The following is a 16039-nucleotide window of genomic DNA, read 5'->3' on the forward strand; positions in this document are numbered from 1 at the left end:
ATAGACTATATACTGTATATTTAGCCCTTGATACAGCAGGGAATATCCGATTGCTTTTTCGGATCAGGAAGGAATTGTTTCCCCCTGTTGGAGCAATTTGCTTTATAGGGGTTTGTTGCCTTCCTAGCTGTGGGCATAGCATTCTGTTTCGGCTTTTCTTCTCTTTTTTTTCTCCATATCTCTATAGGTTGAACTTGATGGACTTGTATCTTTTTTAACCTGACTAACTATGTATACTGTAATGTGCAGGGAGTTCCTTTATGGTAGAAGTAAACTAAATGACATTCCAATTGCTAAAGCACTGTATATAATTAACAATTCCCTTTTGATTAATATAATATAATACTATTTTTCCATGTTTATCCTTTGCTGCATACCAGTGCTGCATAGCCATTTTGTTCTACTTTCTATCTACATGCAGGCATACCAGTGACTACTGCACATCATTTTTTAGAACGGGCTTCCTGATGGTGAAGCAGCATGCTTGCTTGCATTGAGAGAGCAAAGGACAGAATGACAATACAATTTGCACAAATAAAAGACAGGGACAGGGCACGGTCAGCGACAGAAAGCACCCAAACCAAGACCTTTATGGCAGGTTCACCAACTATTTTTTTAAAGAAAGATTCAAATTTACAAATATTAACATTTCTTTTGAAACTACATTAACATAGTAAAGCTTATATACAATTTTAGTGATTGGGTTTACATATACTTGACTGCATTGTAGCATAGTAAATAGTATACAATAAATGATCTGCAAACCACTAAATTAAATAAATTCTATGTCTGAATACTGTACTAAAGTTAATAGTAAATTAAAAAAATATACTAGAAAAATGGAACTCGGCAGGTAGACAGAAGACTGTGATATTGATCCAGAATTCCATATCTAAGTAATCAGACAAGGTAGATGGCATCCGAGCAGGGAGCTGAAAATGAAAATTGAATGCAGGGACATAGGCATGGTGACCTAGATATATGGTATTTTATACTGCAGGATATAAAATCTATGATCGCTAATGCAAGTAAAAGTGACACATTTTGAAGTGAGTGCCTTGATAAAGCAATAAGTAGGAGGCATTCGGTCATCGAACATGATGAGGCGTGAGTGCTATGGTGGAAGAATGAGTCACTTTTAGTGAGAGATCTAGATTTGAGATATTGCAGCTTGTGCGTGGCAGTAATGCAGTTTCACAAGATGAATCCGTTGTTGAGCTTTGTATATTTAAGTGATGCAAAATTATGACATTGGGAACAAAAATGTACCGAGGTAGTGCTGCCAAATCCATTTAAATCCATTTAATTATGGACACACATGAATTACGCAGGTTCTGTGTCTGGTTAAATCCGGGTTAAGGAGAGATTTTAGTGTTCCTTTTTTCTGGCTGTATAAGCATTTTTGCAAGCACTGTCATCTTGTGCTGTTTTGTTAAAGTGACCCTGTCTGTTTTTAGAAATGTCCTATAGGAAATTATCTGCAAAAGAAGAGCTTTTATACTCACCTCTCCTGTGAACGATGTCTCTTAAATTCCTTCAGTTCCAGCACTGCAGCCTCTGTCAGACTCTTCAGTGTTTATTAGCTTCCATAGAAAAATATCACTGCTCCTTCGCAGCAACACCAGAGAGAGAATGGTTGGTGCCCACCGGTCAAGCCCATCTTGCTCCAGCATCAGCAGTTGCTCACAGAGAAAAAGTCCGGTCACACACCACAAGCTTTGCACACAAATTTATTGCGGCACACAGGTACACATTGTCCCACCATGGAACCTCTTCACTCTGACATGTTTCACCCAGTAATGGGCTTAGTCATAGAGATCTTTAGAATTCATGACTCCTTCCTCCAACATGTATGTGACTGCTTTGTCTTGTAGCTACATAGCTGTCTTCAGGTGAGCCTACTCTATATACTCTAAGTGCCGTAGCTGGTAACACAGATAGTTTAACGTTAGCAGTGTTGGTGCCTTGACATGAAAATGGTGTCCGTATGAAACATATTAGTTAGGTTTTTTGCTGGTTAGCTTGAAAGTGTGCCAGGGATTTTTGTATTTTTTTCTATTGGCGTGCCCATGTGCACCTCTCCCTTTTTTGCAAGTTTGAAAAGGGGGCAGCTGCCATTGAGGCTTTTTTTGGATTTGATTCAGACACACACTGGAAGTCATCAGATGCCTAGCAGAAGCAATATCTGGGCTTCTAGTGTGTGACTGTACCCTTAAGGAGGATGGGGATGCTTCCAGGTGAGTCTGCTCTGTGGTGCAGTATGATGTATGTCCCAACAGTTCTGAAACTCAGATACTTAAGAATTGGAAACCACACTAATCAGAGGTGCCTTGATGTGGCAGTGTGGCTTTCATTTGTATTTGCAAATGTATACAACAAAAACCTGTGTTTTCACCATCAAAGAAAACAGAAAAGTTATTGTTTTCCAGCTCTGTTTAGGTTTCAGTTTTTAAAAACACTCTCTTTTTCAAGTTACTTTGCCATGAGAGAAGCACGGGGCTACCATTGAAGGCCTCTTTCCAAAAATGATAGCTGCTAGGCTGTGCCTGACTTTTCATTCACAGTGTGGGATAACCATGCAGTAAATGAGTGTAGAAAAAAGTGTCAAAACAACCTATTTGTGTACTCGATTTGGGTCAGCAACAGCATTGAAGTTAAAGCATTAGAAACATTTCTCAAAGGTGAGTTCAGTTATGGCAGCCTCCATTATTGTCTCATGGCAGTGTTCCTTTCAGACTGAATATTTTACTTATTTTCAACTAATTTGTGCCTTGGAACAGTTCATCCCTTGAAAACCTTTTTTTGCTATACTTGTGAGAATTGTTTCTTCTTATTACCTTTTTGTTGCTCGATATACTAGGGGGGTTCTATTATAAAGGAGCAAATTAGAAGAGAGTTCATAGCTATAGATATAACAGGCCAAAAAGGATACCCAAGTGCTAGAGAAACTGCATGACGGGAGAGGAAGATTTTAGTTAGCACACTAACAGTCTGCAATATATTTCAGATTTAATAGAACAATTTTTCCTGTTACATTTTGGCCCAGTTATAAACTGATCCCCTAAGCTGCGGGTGCAGAAAGGAGGACTAAAAAGATTTTGTACAATTGTATGCATAATATTTCAGTATTATCTCTTTATTGCGGCAAACAATTCTCTTTTTTATCTCATATTGATTTTTCTTCTGCTTTGAGAATCTGATGTGTATAAATTATTTTTAGCATGCACAGCTCACCATGGCAGCTTGGTAGCACTCTGTTCCACCCAGGTCTTCCATCATCCCCCATGATACATGTAAGGGTCGAATATCCTTGCAATACATAGCCAGCATCGCAGAAGTAAGTGACAGTAGAACCAAGTTTATAATCCATGCCGAGTCTTGTGCCATTCATTATATTACCAGGATCAAAACAGGATTCCCTTAATTTAGCTGTAGATCAGAAGACATCAAAAAGCATCACAACAGATGTAAACATTCCATGCAGAGAAAAAGCATGTGTGTATTTATGATCGATATACAATTAAAACAACTACATAATCTAGACACCCACTGTGTTAAGACAGAAAATGCAATCCCTTTGGAGACTGTGAATGAGGAATGACTTAAGGATTCCCAGAGGCAGATAAAAGACCTCATGCAATCGTTTTTATTTGTATCTGTTAAAGCTGCATGTAATTTCCTGGCCTAATGCAGAGGCTCCTGGTCTTTGATTGTCCAAAATTAAGGCTAATCTCCAATTACTAGGCACAAATTACTCCTTCGCCCTCCCCGCCCCCAGCACATCCAACCATTTGGGGAAAGCTTTTTTTTCTGTGCTAGCAAAACAGACAGAAGACAGACTCTAATATGTTAAGTGTGGAGAAAGTTGAGTGGCCTCATAATATGCTCTTTGATTGAATGGGCACACATTCCCACATACACACTTCAAAACCTTCTGGAAAGTCTTCCCAGAAGAGTAGAAGCTACATTATATGCTATATTAATTGCTATGGCTTGAGAATAGAATGTTCAATACATAACAGTGTGTCCAACACCTTTTGGTCATATAGTGTACTTTTTTCATTTATTATTTACTGTCACCTGTTATTAAATGTGTACAAAAGATCTGGAGCATACAGTAATTCTACACAGAATGATACGAAAATGTTTGTTCTTCCCAATAACTAACATATGTCCCCAATATCACTGCATATGGCTTGTTTGTTAATACTTGATCATGGTATATATTTCAAATAGGCAGCATTTGTTTCAAAAGCTTGAAAAAAAAAGTAGAAACTTATGCTATAACTTTAACTTCTGCTTGTGTCCTAGCTTTGTAACATTGTGTCAATGATAAATTGTACAGCTATAGCTCTACCAAATGAACTGTGAAAGGACAAAAGAAGTTTAGCCATGTATAAATAATTTTTAAACCATAGAGGTATTAAACTAGCACTGCATATATATGGGGAATTGCAGAATGGACTGATGAAAAATGGAACGGATCACTGATAGTGATATATTGCTTTTATACAAAAATTACAATAAGGGTTATCTACTTCAAAGAAACATTCCCTAACAGGAACAAGGTGGCTGCTGTATCTGAACTTTCCTTCTGAAAGTACAAGTTGCCTGGCTGTCATGTTGACTTTCTGGCTTCAGTACTTCTCTGGCTTTAAAACGTCTAGAACAAGTTTGCAGATAATTACCCCATATGTTCTCTGTCTTTCAAGATCTGCATACTTGTTTTGGGTTGAGGGATCTAAAATACTGAAGCCATTGGGTAAGCTTGGAAACTAGCAATTTTACAAGAAAGTGAGCAATGAGAGCCCTGTGTTTCTTTTAGAAAAGACTTATTCTATTTGAATGCTTGTCTCAAGACATGAGGGTTGATTTACTAACCTTATAAACACGCCACAAACAAGTATACACCTCTGTAGTGTGTTCCCTCCCAGCATGATCTATTGGTGGAATCTAGACACCTTTGTAGTGTGTACACACCCAGCAGGTGTGTTGTGCAAAGCCCTGCATGAATTGCAAGGTGATGTTGTGTAAATTGACTCTACATTGTGTTGCTTGCGTTGATGAATGCAGGAATGTAAATGCATGAGCTAACCATTTTTGCCTAAACTGTGAAGCAGTATTATATATGCATCATGTGCATGATTTTTCCATATATGACATTAGTGGAAATATGCTTTTAGAGACTTTTTGGTTGATAAATACATTTTGCTGTGTAAAAATCACACGCACCTAGTGCGTGCGTGTGTTTAGGTTAGTAAATCACCCCCATGGACTCAGACACAGTTGATGTCAGTAGGTCACCACAATAGACAGCAAATAGCATTTTCCAATATTTCTATCACGAAAGACATACATGAAATAGAGGTATGCAAGAATGGACATTTAGTTGTGAACTCTTCCTATTAATACAGCCCAGTGATAAGTTGTAAGGACCCCATGAAATATGACCTGTGCCCTGAGCTCAGGCAAGATATACTTGGGAAAGAATAACATAAATATATACCTTTTCTGCCACCTGCAAGGAAACCAATGTCAACTGGGAGCATCAATCTCAGTGGACCCTTGCAGCTCTCACTGGTTCTTCCTGCTTACTTTCAAGTCACTAGTTTAACTATTGAAAAATCAATCAAAATTCATTTTCACTGTAGTAGTTTTGATTGATTCCCACAAAGTTTTTACTGTTAGTTGCTCCAAACTGAAAACAAGTAACACACTGATTTTGCAGAATGCTTTTGGTAAAAGCTGACAGAAATTCAAAAAATGCAAACAACATTTTCAAGGGTGCCTCAAGACATTTGTCTTAGTTTATATGTTATTACAAGAACAACAAGTGTGGGACACGTGATGCACAGTGACTGTTTTGAATATAAGAGTGCAGAATGTATGAAAAAGGATGGTGGAAAACACCTTTTGCAAAACAGGAAGCAGTGAAATGGGATTGAGGCATGCATACAGCTAGAAAAATGCTAACATTGGTTAGAAATTGATGGGTTTTATGAGAACTATGCTACATCATATTACATGATTATAGGCACTGCAAAGTGGGCACTTGTAATTCATTTATAATGTACATCACTTAGTTCAAATGCATGAAGCATGACAGACTTAGGACAAGTAGCTTAAATGTTTATACAGTACTTTTAATTATAAGAGAGTTAAAACAGGTGTTCAACAAACTACAATTAAAAATAGCTGTACTGAACTCTAGGCAGATCTGTATTTATTAGGGATGTCCCGTTACCGATACCAGCATCGGTATCGGGACTGATACAGGGCATTTTGACAAGTACTTGTCAAAATGCCCCGATACATAGCGCTGATGCTTTCACTATGTTTTTTGTTTTTTTCTTTACTTGATGTGCCGCGCGTGGTGGGGTCCTCTGGGCAGTCGCCGAACACCTAAATTAGGACCCCACCTGGAGCACCACCCACTGGAGCAGCAGTGACGCAATGCTCTTCTTCAGCTCAGCGCTGATGATGTCATCACGTGTGACGAAAATCGTTCGGCACCTTGTGAGGCACCACGATCGAACAGGCACCAGTAAGTGAGACAGGGCCTGAGCTTAAGTTGGAAGTTTAGAATTGTTAGTGTGAACAACAAGAATCTATTGCTGCAGTGTATTTGGAATATGTATTGTACATGTACTACATATAGAATACACTGCAGCAATACATTTACAATTCCCCCCTGCTAATATGAATAGGTTTAATGATCCATAGTACATGATATGCACATAACATGTAGTTGTACTATGGATGATTTAACCTGTTCATGTTAGCAGGGGATAATTGTAAATCTATTGCTGCAGTGTATTCTATATGTAGTACATATACAGTAGATATTCCCAATACACTGCAGCAATACATTTACATTTCTGACCTGCTAACATGAATAGGTTAAATGATCCTTAGTACAACTACATGTTATGTAAATATTATGTACTATGGATCATGATTTAACCTATTCATGTTAGCAGGGTAGAACTGTAAATCTATTGCTGCAGTGTACTGGACATGTGTACTGTATATGTACTATGTATCATGATTTAACCTATTTATGTTAGCAGGGCAGAATTGTGAGCACCTCCCACAAGCTGAGCACCGAAACGTGATGCAGCGATTCTGCCCAGCGCCGACTACAAGAGGAACCTCATGAGGCAACAGGGAGCGGAGTGAAACTGTGAGTGAGGGAAGCTGGGACAGGGCTAGCTGTAAATCTATTGCTATAGTGTACTGTAAATGTGTATTGTATATGTAGTACATATATACAGCACACCTCCACTACACTACAGCAATAGATTTAAAATTCTCCCCTGCTAACATGAATAGGTTAAATCATGATCCATAGTACATAACATTTAGCTGTACTATGGATTATTTAACCTATTCATGTTAGCAGGGCAGAATTGTAACTCTATTACTGCAGTGTCCTGGAAGTGTGTACCAGGTTAAATGATCCACAGCACACACTTCCAGTACACTGCAGCTCCGACAAGCTCTCATGACAGTTCAGCATCCTCTGGTCACTAGGTAACCAGGGGACGCTGAACTGTCATTTCACACTGAGAACTCGGCGGAGCCGCCGTGATATCACGGAGGCTCCGCCGGGTTCTCAGTGTAATGACAGATCAGGGTCCCCTGGTTACCTGGTATCCAGGGGACGCTGATCTGTCTCTGGTGTTTGGCCAGCTTCGGCTTTCACCTTAGCTCAGTCGAGCCGAAGCATATGCCTTCGGCTCGACTGAGCCACTCGGCCAACTTCGTGAGCTGTATGGGCTATTGTGAATAGCCCTACAGCAGCCCTTCGGTTCTACTGAACCGAAGGGGTCCTGGGGCCGAAGCTAGCCAAAGGATCAGCCGAAGCTACGGCTAGATCGTTTGACAGCTTTGTGAATAACCCTCTTATTGTTCTTGGGTTTATATATATACTTTTACTGTTGCAAAGAAAAAAATAATGTCTCCTGCCCTACCAGACGGCCGTGCTGTATGACCAAGCTGTGTATATTGCAAGTTGGTAAAGCAGCTCCCATATAAGTGTTTCACTGAAACATACTTTTACAATTAAATTTTAAGTCATAAATGTAAACTCCAACTATTAGAAGTAAAGAAGAACATGCCACCCCAAAATATATAGATGCATTTTTGTGGTTAGTAGTCTACTGATTGCTGAGCAAAGGAGACCAAAATGTGCTGTGAAAGGGCCCGCTCCCACCAGCGGTCATGTTCTAACACAGCCACTTGAGTGTGCTGTGAAGTAAACAGTGATGATACATTGTAAATGATGAATCACGCTGTTTACTTTTTTTTGCAACTTTACTGAAATGTCACAAAATGTTTATTCAATGCAGTGCTTTGTAATGTGGGTGTCATGTGTCTAAACACATCGGGCTGGGGGGCGTGACCGGAGTAGGGGGAGGTGGAGCCTATCTAAGATGGCGGAGGGCCGCGAGTAGCAGCAGCCCCGACGATCACCCTCCATGCCGGATTGACTGAATAACGAAAGAGTATACCCAGAAAAACTGACCTGATAAACAGTGATGATACATTGTAAATGATGAATCACGCTGTTTACTTTTTTTTGCAACTTTACTGAAATGTCACAAAATGTTTATTCAATGCAGTGCTTTGTAATGTGGGTGTCATGTGTCTAAACACATCGGGCTGGGGGGCGTGACCGGAGTAGGGGGAGGTGGAGCCTATCTAAGATGGCGGAGGGCCGCGAGTAGCAGCAGCCCCGACGATCACCCTCCATGCCGGATTGACTGAATAACGAAAGAGTATACCCAGAAAAACTGACCTGATCCTGCTTCTGTGCCCCACTCCAGTGCAGTCGCTATGGGAGGCTATGGGAGGACGGAGAGCGCAGAAGAAGTCGGCCACCAAGGCAGCCCGGACAGGGACGATTAGGCGTCTCTGGGCCCCGGAACCATCAGACCACGGGCACCAAGGACGGGAAGGAAGAGAGAGTGCGCAGTCTGATGACGTAGTCCCGCTGTCGGAGCACGAAGGAGATCAGATGGGGAACACCACGGATGGACGAGCCAGCTCACTGGAGATGTCGGGCACCTCAGAGGACTCTCATCAAGGTAACGTGATAACCTTGCATACCCTAGCACAATCTTTGCCCACGAAATTAGAACTGACAAGTTTGCTGGGGCATATGGAAGCATCAATAAAAGCGGACCTGACTACAATTAGGACTGAGTTATCACAGATACTGAAGAGGGTAGAGGAGACTGAGGAACGCCTTGATGAGCACGCTAAGGCTATTCAGGAGCTACAGGATCAGAGTAGATCTGATGAGCATACAATAAGAACGTTATCATATAAAATGGAAGACTATGAAAACAGAAACAGACGAAATCTATTAAAAATAATAGAGTTGATCTTCGACAGAGTGCATAGAGCAATACGCCCCAAAATGCTGGGGGGTGAGAGTCCCAGGGACGTAATTGTGCGGTTTCACTATTATACAGACAAAGTACAACTTATGGAAAGCTTGAAAAATGCACCAGGGATGGAAAGCAATGGAGTGAAAGTACAGTTCTTTGTAGATTTGGCACCTGAGACTTTGGCGCGCAGGAGGGCTCTGCGGCCACTGACGCAAGTATTAATAGAACAACGTATCCCATACAGATGGGGGTTCCCTGCTTGTCTTATTGCAACGAGAGAAGGCAGAACAGCGACACTACGGTTTCCAGAGGACCTAGTAGACTTTTGTAAAAAAATCGGAATTCCCCCCCCAACACTCCCAGGATGGCCGGAAACCATCTTAAAAGGATTGACGAAACCGGCTCATCACTGGCAAAAGACGTAGCCCAGAAGGGCAGGAGTTATATAGAAAGGGAGGGGGAGGGGGTACCGAGGTCCTTGGTAAAAATGTCTGCTTTCTGGGGACACAGGATATATCTACTTAAGAAGATGTAAATGGTTGTATTACTGTTTTCTGTATCAGATTAATCGACATATGGGTGACGAGGGTATGGCATGGTGGGGGGGGGACTTGTGGGACTTGCGGAACTAACTACAGCCTGTCGAATAACAAGCGGTCTAAGGGGGTAGCAATAGGCTTTGGTAAGAACATAGCAGTACAAGTCCACGCCCAAATGACAGATAAGGAGGGCAGGTATTTGTTCTTACATATCACAATGAATGGAACGGAATATACCCTGGTAAATGTCTACGGCCCCAACCGGCTACAGGTCCCCTTTCTTCTGGGAGTCCTTAGGAGGTTGGGAGAATTTAGAAAGGGGGTGGTGATAATGGCAGGAGACTTTAACGTAAGCCTAGACCCACAGCTGGATACATCAAAGGGAACGGCAAGAAATCCCAGTTCCCATCTAACACGTCTGAAAAGGGAGCTATTTAAAAGTCAACTAGTTGAAATATGGCGAATTTTACATCCAGAGGAACGCGACTTTACATACTACTCCCAGTTACATGATACATACTCAAGACTGGATTGGAAAAGGGGAGAGAAGAGAAGTGCGGGATATGGATAAGGATTGGGGGACGGGAGAGTGTTAATGTATGGAATATGTATGCTAAGATGTTTATATGTATGATTGTGAAAATTAATAAAGAATAAATAAATAAATAAATAAATAAATAAATAAACACATGGGGCTTGATTTACTGAAGGCAAATGGGCTGTTCACTTTGTAAGGGCATTTACACTTTGCAGGTAAATTTCTTAGCTTGGCAAATGTGGTGAGCTTTCATATTGTAAGGAATACCCAATCACAAGCAAGGAAAATAAAAAAAAAATATTTTTGCTTGCACATGATTGGGTGATATAAGTCAGCAGAGATTCACCTCATTCTCTAAACTAAGTGAAACGTCCCCTGCAAAGTACAAATTCCATTACAAAGTGAACAGCAGATTTGCCTTTAGAAAATCAACTCTACTGTGTTGAAAAAAAGTACTGCATGTCCTACATTTTTTAAACTCACACCACCGCAACGCACTGATGTCAATGAACCAATATGACATAAGGCATTCTGCTTTTCCTATGCACTGGGACTGCATTGACTGCACAGCATAGCCCAATGCATTCTATGTAAATGGGCCCTAACTATAGTACATCTGAAACAAAGGAATTATTGTTCAATTTGACATGTCAAGCAAACATTGAAGAAGTACCCAAAGTAAGTTTACAGTTTAAGTAAATAAGAACTTATTCCACAAATGACTGAAACACAAGCAGAAGTTAAAATTGTAAATGCTATCTGAACTATTTGCACTATTTATATAATCCGTTGTAAAAATAGTATCTTTAAACAAATTTTGAGAAATATTTTTTTATGATCTTTTAAATTAAACAGCTTAACTTTTGATTAATTTTATTTTTCTACTTTTGTTAAAAGTGTTTCAGTTACCGAGCTTGTTATATTGACAAAACTCTGTATTATTGAGGAAACAGAAAACAGACATTCTGGCTAAATAGGAAGTGAATTGTGGGCATTTCTGATGCCAATATTGTATACAGTAAACTCAGTGGAATTTCAGGTATTGGATGAGTCATTCCCCAGTGGCCCAGCCGCAAGCCTCGCCAAAAGGATAGAAGAAAGCAAAGACTAAAGAATCAGCATTAAGGGCAAGAACACAAACATGAACCCAGGTCAGATATGTCAACTGACTCACCACAACAATAGTCAATGGTAAACCAATTAGCAAATACTTTTAAGAAGATGTGTTTGGATTTTTTGCCCCAATGAGGTGTCTATTTCCATCATCAATCATTCAACTGCAGGGAACAGTTTAGCTAGTGTAGGGCACATTTGGCCATACAACTTACAAACTGATTGAACACTCTTCTTCAGATCTACCAATAATTGTGTGGCATGTGAGTCTACTTGATGAGATACAAATTGAGTAGATTGTTTAAATAATCACTTAATAGTTCAGGTAGATCTAAAGGGGGTTACAAAGGGATTGCACATTAATATTGCAAGGTGTATGGTCAACGGTGATAATTAAAGCTTTTGGTTTGGTCAAACCAAAAGCAACATTCATAGAAGAACAGCAGAATGTGCTAACCCATCTGTGATTTTATAATATTATACATTTTTTTATGATTGGAGTAAATGTTGAGGGAGGCACTGTGTGATAGGATCTCATCTAGTTACAGATAAGAGCATACAGATGAGATGTCAATACAGTTGTAAAACCTGTTATCCTACCACTCAAGATAATGCTTCTGCAGTGCAGCCTCCAGCAGAACTCATTTGACTCAACTGAGGCAATTAACAACAACCTGATGTTTTTTATTTCTTTTGAATACATTATGGATATGACTGACAACACCATTATTTTGGGAGCGGTCATGTAGCTGAAACAAATTGTGCAATACAGGCTTGAATTGCATTCATCAAGAAACCTTCAATAATGCAACTCTATGCTTGTACAGAATACAGGGAAAGAGACCCACAAATAGAGGCACATCATATTTAAACATTTAAATGAATAATTTATTTAAAATTAAAAGTGCAATAATTTACTCTAAGTGTCATATAAAATAAATATATTAGAAACTGTAACTATATTCTAAACTTACCCTTGTACTCCAAATGAAAGCCAGTGAAGCTAACAGATCCATCACTTCGAAAAGCCAAATGCATGTTGTTCGAACTGCTTTCAATTCTTTCTGGTAGCTTGCTGTCCTGGAAACTTCCAATCAGGGGACTATTGCCATCCGGGCCATCATAAATATACAGGAAGTCATAATTAGGTTCAATTCCAAAGCTGTAAAAAGAGAAAGGAGGACATTAATTTAATAAATATATTACTACAATAATTTTATAATACTGTTCAATAATAGAATGGTGTGAGCATGTAAATGAAATACAAGCTTATAGGTTTTTGGCAAAACATTGTAGATGGGGAGACTTTTATCCCAGGATGCTGGCTGACTTTTCTAGCATTCTAGTTTATTTTTTCAGTTTTTTACTATTACATTTAGAAACAAAAAGACAATACAGAAATAAAGAAAACCTGAATGAGTCATAATTTTAAAAAGAAGTTACGCAGGAAGTCTTCTGTTTCAGTATCATGTTAATTAGTCTAAAACATAACTATTACTAAATTATTATAGTTGTGTTCACTGGTTATTTAAAACCGCTCAAAGAAACATTTACTCAGAAATATTACTTTTCAATGTTAAAATGTAGACTTTTATATCAGATTATTGAATTTGAAAGAAAACTTGCATGGAGTGGGGCTTCTGTTATTGACTTCCTGAAAATGCTAGTCATTGGCTGTCTCTGGCTTCAATATTGAGTGCTTTCAGGGAGTAAAGCCGGACCACAGACAGAACTTCTAACCTGCATACTATGGGTAAGTGACTCAGAAGATATTAAAGCCATTGAGTTTGGTTTACTAAAGGCAAATCGGCTGTTCACTTTACAAGGGGATTTTCACATTGCAGGGCATTTTTTCTTAGTTAGTGAATGAGATGAAGCTCTTCTGACATCAATCATCCATTCACATGAAAGCAAAAATACTGTTTTTTTAAATTATTTGCATTGAGTATTTTTTTTAAAGTAAATATGATATTAGCAATAATAAATCCCAACCTGGGGCTTTTTTTTGTTATTCATGTTCATCCAGAAGGTGTTAAAACGAAGCAGGATTTAATTCCATATGTTCCTTTGTTGAGAATGACATTTACTTTTTGTCCCATAGAAAGAAGATGAAATAGGGGAAATCTCTCGAAAGGGGAAATCCCGTTAGATAGTTCTCACTGGAACAAGTGTCCACGTTGAAAGATTTCTTTCTATTCCAGTTCCAACGACAACTCAAAATTTGGGATTTTCCCTGCCACCAGGACAAATAGGGAGGATGATTCTCCCCACTGGGGACTCAAACAGCAAAACAATCTAACACAGGAGCTAGCCCTTTTCCTCTCTACCCAAAACTAAAAAAAAATGGTTTAAATTTACTTAAAAGTGTAGCCGAAAAGAACAAAAATATTATACATTGCAGCTTAACAGTCTTTAGATGTGGTGGATTTCTTTATTCAGGCTTTTTTATATTATATTTTTACTTGGTAATGTTGGCAGTAAAACACTTCCTGTTTTTTTGTTTGATCTTCCTATGAGTGACCCATGTGTCCTTTGCTCTAGGGACCACATTATGAAATGTAATCCAGCAAGTGACATTGCTTTTAACAGAAAATGAATAGGAAACCTTAACTATAACATGGGCATCCCAACACTGTAATACCTGATTACTTTCTAATAAGCAGATGTAACCTATTAATTAGGTTTCTTTTCTTTCCTGCCCATCACCAGTCAGCAATATGGTGATTAAGGATAAGAAACTCATCTGAAATATAGAAGCAATTAGCAATCTATTACACATACACTTGGGAATACTGTAAATATACAATACCTACAGTGGGAACATAATCCCTTAACTTAATATGCATAATTAGCAGACATGTTTTTCTATGTCCAAGCTTATTAAATCTACTATTAAAACTCTGTTTCGGTAGAATATATTAACTAAAGTGATGCAGGTCTTTTATTAATAGCCATAAGCTGTGCTGCTTGATTTTTTTTGGCTAAGCAATGGGAAATTTTACACTAAAAGGGTAGCTGGCTATATTTAAGTTCAGCTCCTGCAGAACACTTTCTGTCTAAAATAAAGTTGTGGGTGGCCTTATCAGCACCACCAACTCAACAAAAAGTCAATAAAAACATTGACTTAGCAGGACAGAAAATTCTCTGAATACAACAGTTGGCAGTGAAATGAGGATCCCTACATTAAAGCCCAGATCCTTCAGGGCAGCACTGAGATTTTGGACACTGTCCCACAGCGTTTTTGTTCTGCAGGTTGTCCCACAGGATCAAGAACACAATTATGTAGGGTGTCAAGTGCTGGAACATAATCCCAGTGCTAGACTAATACTGGTTCTGTCAGGTGGAACACACTTTTGCCTGACAGGGATAGTATAGCTCTGGCCAAGTTATTGGGGAAAGAGGTTGCAGTGTGAAAGCGTATGCTCGGGTAAATAATCACTCAACACTAATGAAGAAGGTTTAGTATTTCTACCACTGAACACCAATGAAGGAGGTGTATAATTGCTACCACTGAACATCAGTGAAGGGAGTTTATTATTACTACCACTGAATACCAATTAATGAGATTTATTACTATTACTGTCAATGAACACTAAAGAAGAAGCATTATTATAACTACCACTGATTACCAATGAAGGATGTTTATGATTACTGACACCAATGACGGGGGGGCTATTATTACTGAATTGGACTTGTTCTGTAATGTTAAACATGTTTCATAGCTTCTCCAAACTACTTTTCTTCAGTCCCAATGAGTCAGGAAGATACCCCAGCATTTAAAGACACAATGGAATGTGTTGATGTTGATTCTTCAAGAACAATATGGCCACCAGACTAAACAATTCATGGAAACAATTCCAAGACCATAACTAAAGCAGCAAAACTCACAATTTGTATTATTTGCATTGCTATGTACGCATAAAAGCATACAGTGAAATAAATACCTTTACATGCACTATAAACACACACATATATTTATATTATTTAAAAAAGATGTTAAAAAAGACATGGTCTTAAATAAGTGTGGACTTTAAAAGCTAACTACAGAAGAACACAGGGATGGTGACTGGTCAATTTATTCAGAGAACCTACCTGATGAAAGCCAATGAAATTACATAGTCTGGATTGACAGTAATGGTCCAGTCACAGTCCCTGCTGTGTGGATACGGGTGAGGAAAATTTGGAGACAGAATAAAGCCAGCAGACCCTGTTAGATTGCCACCACATGGGGCTGAAAAAAACAATTTGTTAGGAGAAATCAGGATGTATGGCTCCAAATTATTAAATATTTCAAAGAGCAAACAAATATATTTAGGCTATGGGTTAATGGCAATCATGGGTTAGCCAAAATATATTATGATAAAATACCACAATTTAAAGAGCCATACACATTTGCCTAGAGCTGCACTCAGCTGAAATCACATTTAATAATTGAGAAAATTCTTACTGCTAAA

At 38.9% G+C, this 16039-nt stretch overlaps 1 protein-coding gene across 1 annotated transcript in view; it reads right to left on the bottom strand.

Annotated features, from left to right (window-relative positions):
- The window catches only part of CSMD3 (CUB and Sushi multiple domains 3), a 576345-nt gene that overhangs the window by 339212 nt on the left and 221094 nt on the right, over nt 1-16039 (bottom strand). Inside the window, exons 25-27 of the mRNA XM_018567203.1 lie at nt 15678-15816; nt 12560-12747; nt 3235-3429 (exon numbers count right to left, since the gene is read on the bottom strand). Coding sequence (XP_018422705.1) covers nt 3235-3429; nt 12560-12747; nt 15678-15816 — 522 coding nt within the window. The remainder of the gene's footprint in view (nt 1-3234; nt 3430-12559; nt 12748-15677; nt 15817-16039) is intronic.

Source organism: Nanorana parkeri, unplaced genomic scaffold (assembly GCF_000935625.1).
Source record: "Nanorana parkeri isolate BGI_ZX_2015 unplaced genomic scaffold, ASM93562v1 scaffold1019, whole genome shotgun sequence".
NCBI classification, from domain to species: Eukaryota; Metazoa; Chordata; class Amphibia; order Anura; family Dicroglossidae; genus Nanorana; species Nanorana parkeri.